The sequence below is a fragment of the Palaemon carinicauda genome, chromosome 3 (assembly GCF_036898095.1).
Source record: "Palaemon carinicauda isolate YSFRI2023 chromosome 3, ASM3689809v2, whole genome shotgun sequence".
NCBI lineage: Eukaryota > Metazoa > Arthropoda > Malacostraca > Decapoda > Palaemonidae > Palaemon > Palaemon carinicauda.
In genome coordinates, this window is record NC_090727.1 from 135,431,365 (window position 1) to 135,452,934 (window position 21,570).

Sequence of the window (21,570 nt, forward strand, 5' to 3'; positions counted from 1 at the left end):
TATACAAACTGCATTTTTGTGGAGGTTCAAATGACATTGATCAAGTAAAAACACTAAAAAAAAAGATTATTACATGATGATGATTGTATTAAAGCCAATACTTCTTGTTGGCACGGGCCTTTCCCTTGTAAATTATAAGGTTGGTTGATTAAGTAATAGGAAATTTGAAAAGTTTTCAGTTGTAGAGACAGTTGTGAACAGGGTAAGGATGATGGCGGTAGTAGGAGAGGGCCATCATGTCACGGATAGTGGTAGTTAGAAAAAGAATATCACAAGATTGTCGCTTGCATTTATACTGTACACATTGAAAATCAGTCTTATACTTTATTTAGAACTTTGTTTTCTACTAAAACATTGTACCTGTAGAATCAGGGACAGTCTGTGGGATATAATACTGTAAACAACTAAACTAATGTATTTTTCACACATTACGCAGGACTTAGCACACTTCGGCTTTACTTGCTTTTAAGAGACAGTGATGCTGGAGAAAGCAAATCTGACCATGAGTACTGTATAGCAAGCATATGATGACCATAAAATAGCCTTACATTGCATACTGAAATTCAATTATATATTTCATTAGCAAGATCAATTTGATACATGAAAGGAAAACTTGGTGACTCGAAAATTCAAATTGTAACTTTTGAAAAAGACAATTATTTTCAGCATAGATATTCAGGCAATTTTGCCTGCAGACATTAAAACACTTTGCATAAGATAGTTATAGAAATTACTAATAACTGGTAGGATATGAGCTACTGCTGCAATTGCTTTCATGAATATTAGTATATATCACAGGAAATACAGTGAAATTTGTAATTTCTATAATGTGGCGATGGGCCGACAGCAATATATAAGGGATTTTGACAAAGGAAAAATCTATTTCTGGGGAGATACCTGTGACGCCCGGTGAAAAGGGTCCTTTATTATTATATTTATTAACTAAATCATTTTATGTTTCCTTTTACTGTAGTTTTCATTATCATTGAAATGAAATTTTACTTAATATTTTCATGGCTTCTTGTAAACTTCCTTTTTGTAGCACAGGGATATTGCTAATTACAATAAAAAATGGCCAGATGTCTCAATATAATCCCATAAAGTACAGCATACAGCGTCATAAAGAAGACTGCACTCCCATACTCAGTTAATGAGGTAACATAACCACTTTCTAACATGAAAAAAGAAATCCCCTCTAGCTCATCTACAAAAATAATAACAAAAAATTTATATTCTAAGTACAGTAACCCACTGTCAACAACAATAAAATGTAAAATTTTATCAAGGAAACCTAAAGTTTTGTTTTTTCTAGTAGCTAAGAATTTATTTTTAAAATTCAATGAACCATTAATCTTTTCTATTTGATTCACACAACAAAAAATTTCTCCAATATTCAATGCTTTTCATTTAAAGGTATAGATGACAGCAAAATTAGCCAAACTAAAATCTGTGATGATACATAATAACAGTAACTCGACTTCCTAACTTACGATGCTCGAGTTACCTATTTTATTTCAAAGATACAGTGACACAAATTTATAATAAAATACATATCCAACTTTGCATAGATACAGAGCTTATCAGTTGAGTCATTCCTGTTCCAATATTCTTCTAAGTAATATTGGAAAGTTATGAAACATCAGGATGATTTAAACACACTTTAAAAAGGACATATATTAATCCAATAAAATAACATTATCCTGTAGCTGCAGTTCAGCTGACAATAATAAAAAAAAAAATTACATCTCCTAGTATCTTAACAGCAGCAACAGATGAAAACACCATACCTCCACTTCAAAGGTGTGATTTATCAAACTCTGTTACACAATATAGTACAATAATTCTATATACACTCATTCATACAACACATTCCAATGAGAATTCTATACATCCTTATGAATTGCTTCATTGGCCAATGCATAAATTACAATTTTTTTTCTGTAAAATGTAAGACATTGCACAATTATTTCAATTTTGGTAAAAAATAACTTGGAAGGCAAAAACACCAAACAAAATACTGTACTCCTCTTCACGTATCTTATTTCACAGTTAATTATAAAGAGCAAAGGAAATAATATACAGTTGATTAGAAACTACTGGTTTAGATGACAAGCCCTAATTATAATGAGCTGAAGAAGAATGAAAACGGGAGACATAACCGCAGAGTATTCGAATTGTGAAGGATCTTGTAACTTACTACATAGAAGAAACTTGAAAATGAAACCCAGAGTTAAAACGGAGAAACTCCAAAGAGCTCTCAAGGCTGCTGGTTTTAATACACCCTCAAGGTACATTCGAATCAGGACAATGACGCAGAAATAAGTGTTGAGAGCATCTGCTACAAACATTGGCGAGAGCACTAGCCACCAGCTAAGGGAGGGCAATACATTCTCAACTCGCAACACAACCAATATGAGGGTTATCAGAATGGCTGTTAGCCAGATGAACACCTGAAAATATAGAGGTAAAAATGTGCATTAGTCTAAAATACCATAAGGAAAGGAATTTACATTACCACAAAAAAAAAAAAAATTATAAACTATGCATTCGAAAGTTTTTGATCTTAGTCTTCCAATTGTTTATTCTTCCTTTGAGGTTAAACAGTACTTTATTTCCACATTTACTTATTTTTATTTGGGCATGTTTATCATAGGAATACAATTTTCATATCATTCATATGGCCAAAATAATATTTCTCACAAAAGAGATTTTTTTCCTCTATATAACTTAAAATAAAAACTTGAAAACACAAAATTTCATTTGCATAACCTAACAGAAACAAAATATTTCTTTAGCATCATTAAGTTCTCCTTGAACAAACAAAAAGAGAAAACCTAATATTTCTTACCTCTAAGATGGTGACACCTAGCCACAGCGTCAACTCCCACAATTTGAAGAACATTGTAGAGACAGTACCCCGGTACCGAATACTGTATCCTCTTCAACATGTGCACGATGCCTCATGTATCTTCTCAGGAATATTTTGTGCGAAGATTCTTATCTTTATAAAGTACCAGCAATTCATATTTGCAATATCTACATCCCTTTGTAGTGAAACGATTTGTATTTTAAAAACTTTAACACCAAAGAAATATGTGGGCGAATGAAACTTGACCAAAACATAATTCTTTCAAAATACTGTAAAACTTGCCACCCAATAAAATAAGCCTACACCACTGGGCTAAACCTCCTTCCACACACACACTGTCGGTGATTCATTTAACGCTTGTTAATCATTTGTCTGTGATTTTACACCATCATAAAAATTAATTAACTGCATCACACAATGGCTTCAAGCAACAGCATTCCTCTTAATGTCTTGTTGAATACGGCATTGTCCTGGAAAAGTAAATAAAACAGTAAATACAGTGTACAAAACTCAAACTTATCTTATTTTAACAGTGAAAAATAAACATGAACTGACAGCTAATGTACCAGCGGCCTTAATTTTTCTGGTAAGGTCAATCATTTGTACCATTAACATCATCTCACGCACAAAAATTTACATAATAGTTCTTAATCTTTTATTATAACCAAATTTAACCTAAGCAAGCTACCAATTTATATAAGCTAGCATTACTTTGACTTGTTTACTTTTGAAAAAAAAAAAAAAAAAAAAAAAAAAAAGCTAGCCCCTGTGAAACTACTTTAAGACGTTTATCATGAAAATTGCTATTACCGAAATCCTGCTATGGAAATATATTCAATTTGTAACTAATTTTCATCAGTTACTGTTATCTTAAAATTACATACCACACAGGCTAAATAGTAGACTTCTGGCCTTTAACATTCACTGGGTTAAGTAACAGGGATGGCAGTGAATGACAACCCCTAAGTATGTATTACCTCTTTATAAAATTCTCAGACCACACACTATTCACAATGATAAAACACCAACTACAGAATACTACCTTGATAGAAAAGGCAAAAACTATTCTACACAAGGACTTCAAATAAATTTATAAAACAGTGCTGGTCTTCTCAACCTATTTTTTCTTATCATGCAACTGTCAATGCTCTTTTATAAATAACCTCTTTTAAAAAGTAATAGATTTTCATTTTACCAATTGGTTTCCCTTGCATTTTAAACAATACCCACTGAAATTCTTTAAAACTACTTCCAGTCAGCTCATCTCTCTAATGCACATGAGCTTCCCCACAAATATATAAAAAAAAAATTTGTACAGACATTTATATGTAAGATGCTTTTTAAAGATAATGAATTCCTATTTTATTTTTTGTTTTCCATACATCATAACAAGCAATAACAAAGTAATTTTTTCTAATTGTTATATATTTATCACTAATGCATAGCCACAGGCAGTAAATATCTGTCAATTTTTTTTTTTTTTTTTTTTTTTTTTTTGCGAGTGTGTAAATGACTTGAAGGAATTTACTCCTTATTATGCCTTCAATAAGATAATTAGGAAGATCAGGGCACTGGCACAGAGAGTGACTGTCAACAACTTCATTACATCTTGGAATCTCTTGAAGGACATAGGCCATAACACTGAGCTGGCAGAGGAGTACCTTGAGTTGGTACAGTCAGCAAGTCAGAAGAAAAAAAACAAAGGGGAACGTGAGGGACATGGAATTATTATTATTATTATTATTATTATTATTATTATTATTATTATTATTATTATTATTATCATTATTATTATTATCACTACTACTACAAGTTAAACTACAATCCTAATTGGAAATAGCTAAGGTACAATCCTAGTTGGAAAAGCAGGATCCTATAAGACCAAGAGGTCCAACAGGGTAAATAACCCAGAGAGGAAATATTAAATTTCATAGGAAACCACAAACTCTTGTTTATCTGCTTGGTCTATTTTAGCTGGTTAGGTCTGTATGGTGCTTCACATGTCAATATAATTGCTCATGCCCTTGTCATAAGTTAGGGGGATTAACATGATAAATTCGTAGGTAATTTGTATTTTTCCTAACTATACAAACCTTAGCTCTTTAATATGGGTAATTACTTTTGGCGTAGCTGAAATGACGAGCCATTAGAATTTTAACGAGGGTTTACTACCCCACCGCTAGTTAGCAGGGGGGTAGGGAGGGTAGCTTGCTACCCCACCCCCTCTCACACACCTGTGCTTGAGCTCACTTTGCTTAGAGGTAGGATTTCACGGGGGATAGGGCTGGCGGGCAAGTTTGATTAAATAGCTAAGGTTTGTATAGTTAGGAAAAATACAAATTTGTCATTTGTTCCATAACTGAAATACAAACCACGCTATTTCACATAACTGAAATACAAACCACGCTATTTAATATGGGTGACTCACCCCTTAGGAAGGATGGTAAGTCCCAGCCAGTACTGGCTTTTGGCTTTGCCCGGGGACTCAGTATCTGAGTGTGTCAGCACTCAACAATAAGGAGTCCCTGCACCTCACTAGAACCTTGCTACGCAAGGGCTGCAGCCTATGTAAGCTGTGTGTGAAGGTATGAAGTGTGACTCGTCCTAGGAAGTTGACCTGCAGTCTTTTAGATGGAAACTTTAGGCTAGGACTCTCCCAATACCACCTCGTCAGGGTATGGGAACCTGACAGGATTATCTTAATACTAGGAACACAAGGAAACATGGTTTACCTGCAGTGGTTCGAGGTCAGCTGTTCAGAGAACCCAGGAAGCTGCTTTCCCCAAGAGAGGAGAGGATGAAGAAAAGAATAAGGCCCAGAATGCAGACTAAGACCGGGTAACAATGCCCTCAACCTTCTGCTACTTGTCCATTAAGGAGCCTGAGGTTTAACACCAGCTGTTGTGCAGCTACCACAGGGCCCGATAGAAAACGTATCGAGCCTCCTGTGGGTCACGTCTTGCAGGTAGTGGGCTGTGAAGGTCGTCTGACACTTCCACACCCCCACTTGTAGAACCTGCGTCACTGAAAAGTTTTTCTTGAAGGCCAGGGACGTAGCTACGCCCCTGAAATCATGTGCTCTAGGGCGACGTGACGGAGGAGGGTCAGGATTCAGGGACAGATGGATCACCCTACGAATCCATGCCGAGATGGTATTCTTGGTAACCCTCCTCTTAGTCCTCCCAGTGCTCACAAACAATGCCTGTACTTGGGGATGAACTGCAGCCGTTCTTTTGAGATATAGCCTCAGACTCCTTACTAGACACAGTAGGAAATGGTCTGGGTCATCTGTTACAGAACGAAGACTCGAAATCTGGAAGGAGTCGAACCGAGGGTCCGGCACTCTTGGATTCTGAGTCTTAGCAATAAACTCAGGGATGAATCTGAACGTTACCTCCCCCCATCCCCTTGAATGGGCGATGTCATAAGAGAGACCATGAAGTTCGCTGACTCGCTGGGCTGAGGCCAAAGCTAGTAAGAACACCGTCTTCCAAGTTAGGTGGCGATCTGAAGCCTGGCGTAATGGTTCGTAGGGAGGTCTCTTAAGAGACCTGAGAACTCGAACCACGTTCCATGGAGGAGGTCTCACTTCCGACTGAGGGCAGGTAAGTTCATAACTTCGTATGAGTAGGAAAGTTCCAGCGAAGAAGAAATGTCCATTCCTTTGAGCCTGAAGGCTAGACTTAAGGCTGAGCGATAGCCTTTCACCGCCGAGACTGAAAGACGCATTTTTTTCCCGCAAATACACGAAGAACTCCGCTGTTGGTGGAATAGTGGCCTCGAGTGGAGAGATACCCCTTCCACGACACCAACCACAGAAGATTCCCCACTTTGCATGGTAGACAGATGCGGATGACCTTCGCAGGTGTCCAGACATCCTGCTTGCAACTTGTTGCGAAAATCCTCTCTCAGTGAGGAGATGCTGGATAGTCTCCAGGCGTGAAGTCGTAGCGAAGCTACGGCTTTGTGGAAGATGTTGCGGTGTGGTTGTTTGAGTAGCTCGTGTCGTGGAGGGAGTTCTCTCGGAAGTTCCGTTAGGAGTTGCAGAAGGCCCGGAAACCATTCCGAGTGATGCCATAGCGGTCATCGAAAGATTGACCAATATTCTGGTCTTGTTGAGCACCCTCCTCATCAGACAGAACGGGGGAAAGGTGTATACGTCGATGTTGTCCCACCGTTGTTAGAAGGCATATTGCCAGAGCGCCTTGGGATCCGGGACTGGGGAGCAGTACAGCGGAAGCTTGAAGTTCAGCGCTGTAGCGAACAGATCCACAGTCGGGGAACCCCACAAAGTCAGGACTTTGTTGGCTACTAGATGATCCAAAGACCACTCGGTACTCACTATCTGCGATGCTCTGCTCAGACTGTCGGCGAACACATTCCTCTTACCTGAAATGAAGCGAGCCGATAGTGGAATTGAGTGGGCTTCGGTCCATCTCAGTATCTCTACTGCGAGATGGGATAGCTGCTTTGAAAAGGTACCTCCTTGCTTGTTAATGTAAGCCACTACTGTGGTGTTGTCGCTCATCACCACCACAGAGTGACCCGCCAGGTATTGTTGGAACTGTTGAAGGGCCCGGAATACAGCCTTCATTTCTAGCAGATTTATATGGGGGCACTTTTCTGATTCTGACCATAGGCCTGAGGTCCTGTGTTGCAGAACGTGGGGCCCCCACCCTTTCTTTGAAGCGTCCGAAAACAGCACCAAATCCGGGGAGGGGAGGACGAGAAGATCCACTCCCCTTCGTAGGTTCTCATCTGTCACTCACCACTGAAGGTCCATCTGTTCTGCAGGACCCATAGGGATCATGATGGCCGGGTAATCGTGAACCTGATTCCACCGGGACTTGAGTCGTCATTGGAGGGATCTCATCCTGAGGCGACCGTTGGGAACTAGAGGGCCAAGGATGAGAGGTGACCGAGGAGACGTAACCACGATTGGGCTGGAAGCTCTTCTCGTCTGAGGAAAGGACTTGCGACCCTCCTCAGCCTTGCTATCCTGTCGTCTGATGGGAAGGCTTTGTGGAGATTGGTGTCTATGATCATGTCTAGATATACCAGTCTTTGAGTGGGAAGCAGAGAGGACTTCTCGAGATTTACCATGATCCCCAGATCTTGGCAAAGTCCCAGAAGTTTGTCTCGGTGTTGAAGAAGGGTTGACTTCGAGTCTGCTAAAATCAGCCAGTCGTCCAGATAACGGAGGAGACGGATGCCGATCCTGTGTGCCCACGACGATAATAGGGTGAACACTCTGGTGAAAACCTGTGGAGCTGTGGAGAGACCGAAGCATAGCACCTTGAACTGGTACACCTTGTTGTCTAGGCTGAATCTTAAGTACTTCCTTGAAGACGGATGGACTGGGATCTGGAAGTACGCATCTTTCAGGTCCAGTGTACACATGAAGTCTTGCGGTCTCACTGCAAGTCTGACCGCGTCTGCCGTCTCCATGCTGAACGGAGTTTGCTTGACAAACCTGTTCAGAGCTGAGAGGTAGATGACTGGTCTCCAGCCTCCAGACGCCTTCTTTACAAGAAAGAGTCGACCGAGGAAGCCTGGGGACCCGTCGACGACCTCTTGGAGAGCGCCCTTCTTCAACATGGTCTGGATTTCTGCCCGAAGGGCTTGCCCCCTTGCCGATCCCATGGCAAGGGAGCTCAACGACACTGGATTCGCTGTCAGGGGAGGTAGAGATGTTGTGAACGGGATGCGATATTCTTGACTGATTACGGAAATCGTCCATGAATCGGCCCCGAGTTGATGCCACCTGTTCGCGCAACTTTGTAGGCATCCCCCCACTGGTGGACATGCAGGGGGACTGCCAATCCTAGCGTGTGTGGCCTCAGCCGCTCCCTCTAGGATTCTTTCCTCCCCTGGAGGACTTTCTGCCTTTCTTGTGTTTGACAGGAAAGGGCTTAGACACCGTCGTCTTCGCTATAGCTGCCGGTTTCGTGGTCTTGGTAGGACGTAGTTGCTGGAGGTTTATAGGGCTTCGATGTTAGAGCCCTATGTAGGAGAGAGTCCTGGTTGGACTTCCTCCACCTCTCAGCCGCCTGCTCCACGTCCTTAGGCTCGAACAAGTTCTTCCCCATAATGGAAGAATGTCTGAGCCTGCTGATCTCGGTACTGGGGAAATTTTGATGGAATCTCTCAGACACTGCATCTTGACGTTTCAAGATGGTAATAGCCCACAAGTTTGAGACTTGGTGGGCTAGTAACTCGATTGTACGAGTGCCCGAGAGTAAAAAGGTCTCCTTGGCCTTCCTGGTACTTTCTTTGGACAAGTCCTCTGAACGTAGCAGGATGCCCAGGGACCCTAGCCAGATGTCCAACCACGAAGTTGCCTGCATGGCACACTTCGCTACCTTCTCCTGGCTAAGGATCTCCGTTGCCGAGAACGAGACCTGCCGGTTGGAGAGTCTCTCTAGAGGGACTCCCCTGGTAAGCTCTTCCAAAGAGTGGTGTAGGGGAAGAGCTAAACAAGTCTCCTCCACGATGTCAAAGTACCTCCTCTGATGGACACGAGGAGGTAGGAGTTTGTTGCCGGCGCTGGATCAGCTGGAAGAGGCAAACTCGGAGAGCTGGGCTTCGACCTTATCTCTGGCACTCTTAACCCCTTGAGACCGGGGCAAAGCCGCACTGGCCTTTGAGGGTTTTTGAGTCCCAAAGACTCGGTCCAAGACCGTGTCTTTGTCCTCACGAGGGGGAATCTCCGGATCCGCAAACCCATTGAGATTCCTCATATGGGTCAGACCCTGCCAGAACGCATGCTCTGACTCCTGCAGCTCCCCTCCTGAGGGGCTAGCAGCGAAGTCTCCTGTCCCCAAAGGCTCTTCTTGGGGGGACTCGTGGACGTTCTCTGAGTGCTTGGCTGGCTCCCGTCTAATCCTTGAAGATGACTTTGGCAAAGTCTTGGAGTCCTTCGACTCCCTCCTGGGAGGGATGCAGGACTCCAACAGCAATGGTGGGAGGCTCTTCTCCACTCCTACCCGAGAAGACTTTCCAGCGCGAGGTGGGGTTTCCCTCATTGGTGCGATGGGGGAACACCTCACCTCGTGTGACTCCCCTGAGGACGGGAAATCTTCATCCGAAGGGGAGGGAGTGAAAGTCTGGGGGGGTGAGGAGGCCTTACTCAAGGACTTCCGAGGAGTCAGCTTCGCCCTAGGAGAAGTTACCACGTTAGACACTCCTCTCTTCCTCTTCAGGGGAGTAGAAGTTGCCAATGATTTGTGGCCCAGCTCAGAGAGAACAGGCTTAAAAGCCTGCATGACCGCTCTGACCAGGGACCCAAACCACGGCTGCTGACTGACAGCTGGGCTGTCAGAAACTCCCTCTGGAGGGAAGGGGATCGTTCGATCCCTAGGAGGAGTTACCAAAAGGGGGTTCGCCTGAAAAGATGAAGGAGAAAATTCTCTGGACCTATCCGGAATCCTCCAACCCACCAGCGAGCGTGCTGTCCTGCAGCCTCGCGCGTGGGATCGTGCTGGGGAGCGTGCTGGCGCTCGCACGATGGGAATTGCCCTGGGTCGCGCGCGAACGAATGTTGGCGCACGCGCGGGTGATGGTAAGGGCGCGCGCGAGCGAGCAATGGCGCGGGCGAGAAATGGCACGGGCTGGAGAAGGCAGAGGGTGCGCTGAAGGATGAATAAGCCAAAGAGCCCGTGCGGGCGATAACGTTGGGCGCGTACTCGCAGGAGACATATCCCTTGCGCGCGGGCGCGCATGAGAGCGCACATCTGGCTTTAGTGATGGGCGTGGGCGAGCAACCTCGTTGGCACGCTTCGGAGACTGCGCGCGAGGGCGCGCTGGTGAAGGATGGCGCACAGGCGGGGACTGATGGCGCGTTGGTGAGCGCTGGCGAGCAGGGGAAGAGGTTAACTTCCCCACTGCGCCCAGATCAGAAGATCGTGGGAGCGCAGGAGATCGTTGGCGCGCAGGCGAGCGCTGGCGCGTAGGAGAGCGGTGGTGTGAAGGCGAGTGCTGGCGCGCAGGAGAACGAAGGCGCACATGGCGCGCAGCAGGATGAGGGGGCGCAGCAGGATGAGGGCGCGCAGTAACGCGCTGGCAATCTGGAGAGCGCTGGCCCGCAGGCGATCACTGGCACGCAGGCGAGCGCTGGCGAGCTTTAACAGAAGCAACTTCTGTCGACGAACGCTTGCGCGCAGGTGAGCACTGGCGCGGAGGAGATCGTTGGCGCGCAGGGACGTATGCACTAACTTGTGCGTACACTCTTGATGCCCCGAAGGGACCGTTGCCCGTTTTACAACGGGATGTGTTGGCGCCCACTGCGCGTCAGCAGCCAGGAACGGCGACGGCAGGTCGGCAGGTCTGGCGGGTGGAAGGTCGGCGTGCCCTTTGTAAGGACGCCCTTCCACCGAAGGAGATCGCGAACGATCTTCAGAGAGGTCCAGAGTTGTAGCTGGTAGAGTCGGAGAAAGACGGCGAGGTTCCTCTGTGGCGGACTGCAGTGACGAAGAACCAAAGAGGCGCCTCCTAACACCCTTGTGAGGTGAAGGAAGGCCTCTACGGTGAAGAGGAAGGTGGGCTTTACACCTTGTACGCCCTCTGGGTGCTGTGGGGTCAGCGGGCTGACCATCAGCAGTCCTCCGAAGAGGAGTCTCTGTGAGTGAACTCCCCTGAGGGGGAGAATCACCGGCAGGATGTTCAGAGGGGGGTACTAAGCTTTCAGCTACATCAGGGTCATCACGAGCAGAGGTTTGATATAACTCATCGGAAGCCTCTGCCACGACAACGTCGACGATAGACAGAGGATCAACCACTGCTAAAGTCGGTGATTGTTTGACAGCTGCCCCCAACCTGATCATGTCAAACAAAGCTTCCTTGGAGGGCGAACCCTCAAGCCCCAAGGAAGCCCAAAGCTGAAACAAATCATTATTAGACAGGCATATTTAAATCTTCCCCGGGGGAGGAGGAGGAGCTGCCTCGCTATGGGAGGCAACTCCCTCTCCCAAACCCCGAGATCGGTCAACAGAACTATGGCCTACGCTACCACTCGACAGTTTCTCGGAAGAAACCGATCGAGTGGGAGCTTCGGAGGAGGTTTGGGCCACGGAAGAAGAGCCCTTGGGATTTTCTCCTTTCAAAGAAATCTTCGAAGGAGAAATATCCCAGCTTGACTTCTTCTTCCGGCGCCGAGAAAACCTCTCCCACTGGGAGGTAGACCACTCCCTACACTCACCACACACTTTATTTCTATCACACCGCTGGCCCCTACAATAAGGACATAGGGTGTGAGGGTCCGTCTCGACCGCCGACATATACATGCCACAAGGGCGGTTGGGTAATCCAGGACACTTTCACATAGCAGAGGCCAACTTCACCCATACCTGTCAAAGGAAAAGCAAAAAGCATTAACAATGGCTGTCAAAGAAGGCAAGGGTGACAGCGGACACGTCCCACTACCCCCCGAGCCGAGAGCAAAGTGAGCTCAAGCACAGGTGTGTGTGAAGGGGTGGGTGGGTAGCAAGCTACCCTCCCTACCCCACGCTAACTAGCGGTGGGGTAGTAAACCCTCGTTAAAATTCTAATGGGTCGTCATTTCAGCTACGCCGAAAGTAATTACCCATATTAAATAGCGTGGTTTGTATTTCAGTTACGGAACAAATAAATAATTAGATAGACCACTAGATCATGAAAAAGCAAGTCACAAGCCACCAGGCCTGAAGAAAGAGTTGCACCATGTATGTTGAATGTAACCTTTACTTCCCAGGTCAAAGCATGAGGGAGGTTGGAAAAGCCCTGGGGGATTTGAGGTGGGGCACCCTAGATCTGGGCGACCTATATCACAGATGTCCCATAGTAAAAGGCTACCACCTATCTCCCTAAAGAAGCACCTGATCCCCATAGAGACAGGTGCCATAAAAACTCAAGACACTAATGGCACTAACGAGTCTGAGCGGGACTCGAACCCCTCTTTGGCAAACACCAGACAGAGACGTTACCAATCAGGCCACTACAACCCTAAGCACTTTAAGGGAGAACCAAAATTAAGCATTTGAATTAAGCTTCCATTACCCCTCGACCGCATGTGGATCTTACAGTGTTTGTGCTATGTTTGTGATACGTTCATGCAGTGCCAGTGCAGTGTGGTGTGAGTGATTTGATTTTAGTGGACATTATTTCACGTGTGATATGCCCTTCTTTAGCCTCACCTCACCCAGCTCCGGAATTCAATGTGAGCGCATTCTCTCTCATCACAATAAACACACTGCCAGGTGCCCATCTCATTACGTGACAACGGTCAGTCATTACACCTCCCACTCCATCCAGGAGCCCTCCTATGCATACCCATGAATACCATTTGCCACTGTTGATTTACATTTTAAAGAAAACACTGTAGAAATTCTCTCTCATCTTTTCTTCTCTTCTTTTAAACTGTGGATGACACAGCATAAAGCAATTCATAATGGCTTCTACATAACATCAAGAGAAGTCTAGAGATATACAGCACGACCAGGACACTGATGACTGCCAGTTGCCTTCACACCCAGTCTCACCAACAGACCTTCGAACACCACCAAGATTTACAGCACTGGAAACACCACTTTTACTCTCACACACCTGACTATACTGCCTTCTACAGCTTCAGGTGGGGAGCTGGGCCTCCTCATCAAATACCTGGAGGAATTTCAATAGGACAAATTGGGTGTGCATCAGAGAGGAGGATCAATGTCATCACAAAGAGGACCTATGCTGGCAAGAGAACAACTTAAGAGAGGAAACAGCTCAGCAGTTCACCACCCTGTTACAGCTACTTATGGTCAACCATGCCCACCAGTAAGCAACACCACTGGACTCACAATAACTTCCCACACAATCATCAGTCTCATAGCCCACAACCACCACCCCGACAGAAGGCCATCACCCAGACCCCACCACCCTTGCGTCCTGACGCCACATATCGGGTATGAACGGAATGGTGTAGGTTCTGGGATGACTACAGCGTGATGGTGGACCTAGGGACTTTACCTATTAGAAAGCAGTTAATACAACTATGCATGTGCCTCAGTATGGAGACCCAAAGGATACTCGAACATATGCTCTACGTGCAACCGTGACGGAGCATAGGGGAATCTTGAATGTTCTCCAGGAATGCATGAAGAACCTGTGAAATGAAGCTTTACGACGCAGAGACCTGCATACCTGAAAACAAGAGGGAAGGGGGAAAGCTTCAGTAATTTTTAAGTCTGACTGAAACATGTAGCAGAGAAAAATGACGTCTGTCCTAGTCAGTATGCTGCTTGTGAAAAGACTCAGCTATGATGATCATCATCATGGGAGTCAGGGAAGAGAAACTCATGCAGAAACTTGTTGCCCAGGATGCTTCACCTTCAGTGGTAACTATGGTCAACTAATGTCACTCCTATGAGGCCTCTAGCCTCTAGGACAGCCACCACCGCCATACACGCCCCTCCTTCTAATTTGTGACCTGTCTCTGCCTACAAAAAAACCAAAGGACATGGCAGCAAAGGTGTTACTTCTCATCCAAACCCTAGCAGGGATACTTTATGCTGCCTTTCCTACACAAAGAAGCACGGCTCTGTAGAAGTGTCCAGCTGCCGACAGCATATGCGGAAATGGGCTGGAAAGGGACACTGGCACACAACCTCAAAGAGCCAAGACTCTGTAGCCAAGTGGGCCACTATGACAGATACTGCTCACAGCGAAGGAATGCCAAGCGGGGCAGCCTGCCAAATACTGTACGCCTCCCTTCGTTACAAAGGTTGAGACCCTTTCCATAACAAGTTGCTCCTCGCTGGCCCCCATATAGCTCAATCTCACCTACAAGATTATGACGCTACCAGACACAAGATTCGATGTATCAGTGATGGGTTCCCAGCACTTGGGACTTCTTCAAATCACTAGGAATGAGATAAAAACTCCTGCCACCTCGGTGACATTCACGGCAGATGAATAAAAGACGACACCAGCTTTAGGTACCCTTAAGGCCTGAAGAAATGTGTAATCTTGGAAGGCAACTGATCCCTTTCTGACTACTGTACTACTTTTTTCTTGTATAGTAGCTTGCCTATTGGTCTCAGGCACATGGCAAAGAAGGAACAATGTTGGCCTATGCAAGGAGCACAGGTTGAGTGGGGGTCAACCTCATGGTAACTCATAAAAAGGTCGCAACATTAGTCGTTACGGCCAGGGCTCTTACGTATCTTGCAGGACTGCTCCATGAAGAAAACAAAATACGGAACTGCACAAACACAAACACATCAAGAGAAAGCACAGAACACTATTCAAAGGTTGGCTTGGGTTGTGGGAAGTGGCGATCCGGTCGAGGCCATGGGTGGGACAAGAATGGCGATTTGGACCATACCAGAGACCACACTAACCACCCTTTCTCCCTTACACTCCTGCTATTCTCCTACACAGGATGCGTTCCTTTTTTCCTAATCATGTCAGCGAAAGCTGACTTACTTCTATTCAAAAGGACACGGGATCATATTCGTATAGGAACAAACTAGTAATAATAAAGATCTAAGGTTCCCCTAACATAGTATGCTTTGTTTTTATGAACCAACCATCTTGGTAACTGAACGGTGCATGAGTAAAGCTATACACTAAATTGTAGGTTTGATTGATTTGGAGTCTTCTGGAAACCTGATATCAAAGGTCATTGATGCCAAATCTATCTAATTGTAGGCTGTCATAACTACAGTAATCCACATGTGCAGCCAGTGTAAACAAACATGCACAACTTTATACTAGCCTCTTTCTACACGTTTTCAGAAAGTGAAGGCAAATAAGTTAGATAAACCATTGATTAATGTTGCATGACTGAATCTGAGTGTTGTAGAAATTGAAAAATAAATGGCATACAGTACTTACCATGAACTTTTTTTTTGTAGCCTTGACAACTGCTCTTCTGTCGACGAATGTACCGCAAGGGTGATTATGGCCATTGATAGATTATTCGATTTGTTTGCTTTCACATTCTGAAAACACAGCATTTGTTAAACATACCAAGTGTTAAAATACGATAAATATTATCACTATCTCTCCTGCATATACGACAATGCATGCATTCATTTCCTCTCAACACCCTTCTTCGCCAGTCACTTCTCACATGTAATATTTGTTACAAACAAACCATTTTCACCTACAAATAATTTTTTTTAAAATTCCCATTTTCCCTTAGGATAAGGACCTGGCCGTGATTTAAAATTCCAGATATACTGTACTTTCATGCCTAAAAAACTATATTTCACCAAGGAAACAAACACAAGAATATAAACTAGCTTCAGATCCGCATCTAACCAATCTAAAGACATTGTATCCATTCCTTTCTGGGGCTTCATCTCTAGTATGGCATGTCTTTAATCCAAGTTATCTTATCTCACTGTTTGGAGGTGTGAATCTAAGGTTATTCACTACAATCTGACTGTCCTGGTTTTGGTAGAGAAAGTGGATAATGAAGGGACTACAGTATTTTCCAAGGCTCAATTATTTTTTTTAAATGGTCTTTGTTGTTAGAAATAGTAGGAAAAAACAACAGCATTTCTTGGTCAATAAAATACAAAACTTTTTGTGGTCCTTCCAAATGTGATTTTCTTCCATTAAAATACAGTAACTAGTATAGTTCAGGCAATTTATACAATTTAAGACTATACAACAATTTATCAACAGACTCATCATTTTTAAAACAAATGGAAATGGCTGTATCATAGAAATATTTGCAACTCGGGCACTGAAACATCCTACTAAAACATGAGCACGAAAGAACTGTATATGTATAAATGAAAAAGATTGTGTAAGTGATTGGCATAAAGGAAAAGTCATTTGTTAAAGAAGGCACTGATTAGTTATTTACAAAATGATTGTATGGTGTATGGTGGCCTAGTTCTAATCAGAGGAGAAAGGGTCATCAAAAATATTTTTTAAAGGGAAACTTAATTTGCAACAAAAGTTCCACATAAGAAAATGCTTCTGAAACAAGTGTCAAGAGGTTATGAATGCATGTTTCATCGTATATCTGGCTGGTGACATATATAGTATATATGTGTGTGTGTGTGTATATATATATATATATATATATATATATATATATATATATATATATATATATATATATATATATATATATATATATATATAGGATGTGTATAATTTTCCTGACTATATTTATACAAGATGTGCATGAGCAATTGGTATTTTCTACTTGATTTTGGGGTCGGGATAACTTTGGACTTATGACACCACGATAAATTTTGGCAACAAGCGGTAAAAATTTATCTATGACACAAAATTCGATGAGTAGGAATAGTGTCTTAGGTCAGATTATGAAGCGGGGGGAAGCCCCCCCTGACGAGTAGGAACACTGCATCCTAGGTTAGGTTAAGGCAGTAATGTAAAGTTTCTATGTACACTACTGATGGTGCACCAGTAGTTATTGGCTGGACAAATAGTCGTAAGGGTGGCTTAACACCTAGTCTGGTTTACAAACAAAATTAAATCTAAATTCGGTAAAATTGCACAAGTAACCAACGATCCATTCAGAGCAAATTAGAGGTATTCCTGATGTATTTTTATGTACTTTGAAATATTTTGATGCCAATAAATGTTAGAAACCCACATTTTCCAAGATATACAGATTCCTGAAGTATACGAAGATAAACCTGAAAACCTAGACTTCACAAAGGAAACGAATTCATTGATAAAACCTAACCTAAGGTTCCCCACTGAACCTAACCTAAGATGCCAAGTCTTTGCCTACTGACGGTTAAGATGAAATTGCATTAGCATCCAATCATCATTTTGAAGAAAATACAAGGAATTACTGGTGAATTTTAAGGCGCTCTGAACGACTTTAATGACGACATCTGTCAAAACCTTATATCTTTCAAGTCACAGTGACGTCTAATAATTAATGTTGCCTGTCCTTTTAAACAACAGTGCCATATGGATGGCTATATGCAAGATTACTTATGGCCTAATTTTGGCTACAACAGAACTAGACTTAGCTAGTCTGCTTTACCATCCCGTTATCAAGAGTTTAGTAGAGACTAAAATAGCAGTGCTTGTTCTAATAACCCTACATGTTCTAGATATTGAATTTCTGCTGGTCTAATTAGTGAGGTTATCGAGATACCAATGAGCATAGTATAGCCAATGCACAAGTAAAGTTGACAGTTCATCGAATCATTAGATGGGGCAAAGATTTTAGACAATTTAATTTTAGCGATCATACCATTTGCAGAATTATGGACAAAATTTATGTTGCCTTGAAGAATTAAAGTGTACTAACCTATTCGAGTAATGCTGAAGCGTACTAACCTACTCTCGGTACTACTAGTAGAAAAAACAGTAAGGATAATCCTTGGTAAAAGAAAATTTCCAACTTTTTTCTTTTGTTCCCGTTCACCTCTCGTAGTAATAGTAGCGATTGATCTATGTACCAGCTCTCCTATTTAACCTAACTTGGTGATGCGTATTATAAAAGTGATTTTTAACGTCTTATATGTATTTTGCCGTTTTATTTAAATAAAAAATCAGTTACTTTATAATCTCTTCCTTTCCACCTAAACACATGTACAAAACACTACACTGGTATATGTATATATAATTTAAACATAAAAACTGGGAGGGATATAAATACTTATATGAAAATAAGTCCCTGGTATTATTAGCATTATCATTATTATTACTACTAGCTAAGCTACAACCCTAGTTGGAAAAGCTGGGTGCTATAAGCTCAAGGGCTCCAACAGGGAAAATAGCCCAGTGAGGAAAGGAAATAAATAAGTTGCAAGAGAAGTAATGAACCATTGAAATAAATTACTTTAAGAACAGTAACAACATTAAATTGGATCTTTCATATTGAAACTTTAAAAACTTAAAAAAAAACAAGAGGAAGAGAAATAAGATAGAATATCGTGTCCGAGTGTAACCCCAAGCAAGAGAACTCTACCTCAAGACAGTGGAAGACCATGGTACATAGACTATAGCACTATACGAGTAAAAATTGTAACGTATGTTCATAGCTTTAGAAATCAAAGTCTACTGTTTTCTCATAATATTTTGTGTTGTCATTTATAGTAAACACTGTCTAATGTCTATTTCGTATTAGTAAACTATAATCTGAACCGTGTTAATTTAAAGAGGCTGGTTTGGAATAAATCTATATTTAATACTTTAATCTCCGCTGAGGTAAAGTACACTAACAATGACCTCTGGTTCATAGTATCTAACAATAGTAGATAGTACCGCTGAACTATTAAAAACTGTCTTCATTTAATTATTTAGATAGTCAATCGTTCTTTAAATATACTTGAAATGAAGATGTCTGCTATGAATAAAATGATTAAGAAGCACAAATCGACTTTGATCTAAGGTTACAAAAAAAAAAAAAAAAAAAAAAAAAAGGAATATCATAGTTAAGGGCTACCAACACGAGAGCACATGACCTCCTTATTTTAAGACTGAGGTCAATCTAAAACGAACGAACAAACCAAAAGAAAAACAAAACTTTAAACGTACGAAAAAAGTTTTAGACACTAAAACCATGTACAGTAGGCCTAATGACTTGAAGAGTTCTTTTCTAATTGGTCATTCAAACTACACTGTACAATGTTAAATCTATAGGTTGGCATTATGACCTAAGTATTTTTGCTCATTTATTTAAGTAGTATTCGCCCCCCCCCCCCCTCCCCCAAATTAGATAGTGTTATAGAACAGAATGAAGTATGAGAATAAGGAACTACTATCAATGAAACCTATATAGAAGGCTACATATTAATGAGGCAAATTCAGCTGTGAAATAGGCTACACTTTCATTCTTGCATTTTATACCTAGTTGGATTCACATTGAGTATCCCCACTTTATTTAGTAAATTTTATGTATTTGCAGTGATACAGTAACTTCTTTTAATCTCATCATTACAGAAATAACTGCTCAAGCCCCCCCCCCCCCTTTTTTTTTTACTGTGCATTGAAACTTATTAATTACTTTGCTTATAAAATCACTTGAAGGTTTTCAAAATTCTAATTCTAACAAATAATCGCTTTTCATCCAAGGCTTTTGATATACGAATTTCAACTAGAGGAGGCTTGGGAGGCCATTCAGTACCCACAAGCAACGGTGAGGGTGGGATGAAGTGAAAGTTAAAAGATTGGACACCAAGATAGAAGAATGAAAGTGGAAATGGGGTTATTGTGGAAAGCAAAATGCAAGTGCAACTAGGGGGCTGAAATGTTGCAACAAAGACCTTTGATACCTACTTTGGATTGCTTGTGGTGTACTGATGGCAGTGGAATCTATTTGGATGGAGTTAAAAGAATGGACAGAAAGACGGAGGAAAGGGAGCAGGAATAGTTAGACAAAGGCTTAAAAAGGATTGCAGTTAAGGGCTGAAGGATGCTGCAAAGACCTTTAAGTAGAGTGCACTAGTAGCTAAGCTACAACCCTAATTGGAAAAGCAGATGCTATTACACAAGGGATCCAAGAGGGAAGAATAGCCTAGTAAGAAAAGGAAATAAATGAAATATAAGAGAAGTAATGAATAATGGATATAAAACAGATTTCATATATAAACGATGAAGAGATACTTATTTCAGCCTGTTCGACATAAATACATTCTCTTCACGTTTTAACTTCTTAAGTTTCACCAATTTGACTGCCTGTTTAGGAGGGTCATTCAACAATTAGATCACAGCTGGAATAAAATTTCTAGAATACTGTGCAGTTGAGCCCCTTGTGATAAAGGTATGACTGTTAGAATTAACTGCATACCTAGTAATACATATAGAATGTTTCAGTCTGGGAAGATCAAAATGCAAAGTATAGTTTTAATTATAAAAATTCTTATGCAGTACATCCCTCCTTAGCCTAACTTGCCCTGTCCTACTTGATCAGGATACTCCCTTCTTTGACCATACTGCATATAAAACGGATTTTGAGCGAAGCGAAAAATCTATTTTTGGGTGAGATAGCCATGAAGTAGTCAAATATACCCTTAGGAAGCTACTGAAGGAATCTTCCATCAGCATGTCATGGCTTGAGCCCAAAAAGGGATATTGTACATCATAAACTATGCGGTGTGTGCTACCTGGTTGGCCAATGCATTAACCTTCAACACAACCAACAAAAGCAGTATGATGGGATTAATGTTAAAAGTTGTGTAACAATTTTATTCCTACTATACACTATTCACTTTGCAAGACAGCAGACTACTGCAGTGATATTAGATTCTAGCCATTGAGTGACACTACTACATACCATTGGATACACATTACCGTTAATTACAACTTCTGCACTCAAAAGACTGAATGTCATTTTAATATCAGGTATACCTGTAACCCATTCCTATCTTATATTCCAAACATGATTAACATTTGTGAAAATCACTGTAAAGCAAAAAAAATTAATGTCAATATGATCTGTTGCCACTACTGTACATGTATTAAGAAACTATTCATGATCTTAGAGAAGCTAATATAGTTTGCCTAGTAGTTAATGACTCATTCAGCTTGTCAGAGCAAAAAAAAAATTATATTTTTAAAAATGCCACTGCCTTGCAGATACAGTACTAATCTTGCTATAATCTTAATTTCAAACTACATGCTAAATATTTCTAATAACCCTTTTCAGGCATGTTCCTTTCTAGTTATCAAGATATTAATACAATAGAAACAAAACCGAAATTTTATGTACCTTTACACTGTTAGAGACCTCTTAA

The 21,570-nt window shown here is 42.0% G+C and overlaps 1 protein-coding gene across 3 annotated transcripts; it reads right to left on the bottom strand.

Moving 5' to 3' along the window:
- Positions 1–1,659: 1,659 nt before the first annotated feature.
- LOC137637905 (transmembrane protein 203) lies at positions 1,660–18,275 on the bottom strand. 3 transcript variants are annotated; one of them, XM_068370013.1, is made up of 4 exons: positions 18,141–18,275; positions 15,725–15,831; positions 2,849–3,339; positions 1,660–2,450 (listed from the first exon to the last, which is right to left on the bottom strand). In XM_068370013.1, exons 3-4 carry the CDS (start codon positions 2,900–2,902, stop codon positions 2,094–2,096), a joined length of 411 nt encoding a protein of 136 aa, XP_068226114.1. In that variant the 5' UTR covers positions 2,903–3,339; positions 15,725–15,831; positions 18,141–18,275; the 3' UTR covers positions 1,660–2,093. The 3 variants fall into 3 exon arrangements, with proteins under 3 accessions (XP_068226114.1, XP_068226115.1, XP_068226116.1); XM_068370014.1 differs by having other exon boundaries at positions 18,170–18,263; XM_068370015.1 differs by lacking the exon at positions 15,725–15,831 and having other exon boundaries at positions 18,141–18,264.
- Between the last annotated feature and the right edge of the window lie 3,295 nt (positions 18,276–21,570).

Bases quoted from the DNA above. Each gene is read 5' to 3' on its own strand.
- LOC137637905 (XM_068370013.1), bottom strand. From the start codon at position 2,902: ATGTTCTTCAAATTGTGGGAGTTGACGCTGTGGCTAGGTGTCACCATC. The intron at 2,451-2,848 runs GTAAGAAATATT...CTATATTTTCAG, and splicing joins TAGGTGTCACCATCTTAGAG to GTGTTCATCTGGCTAACAGC.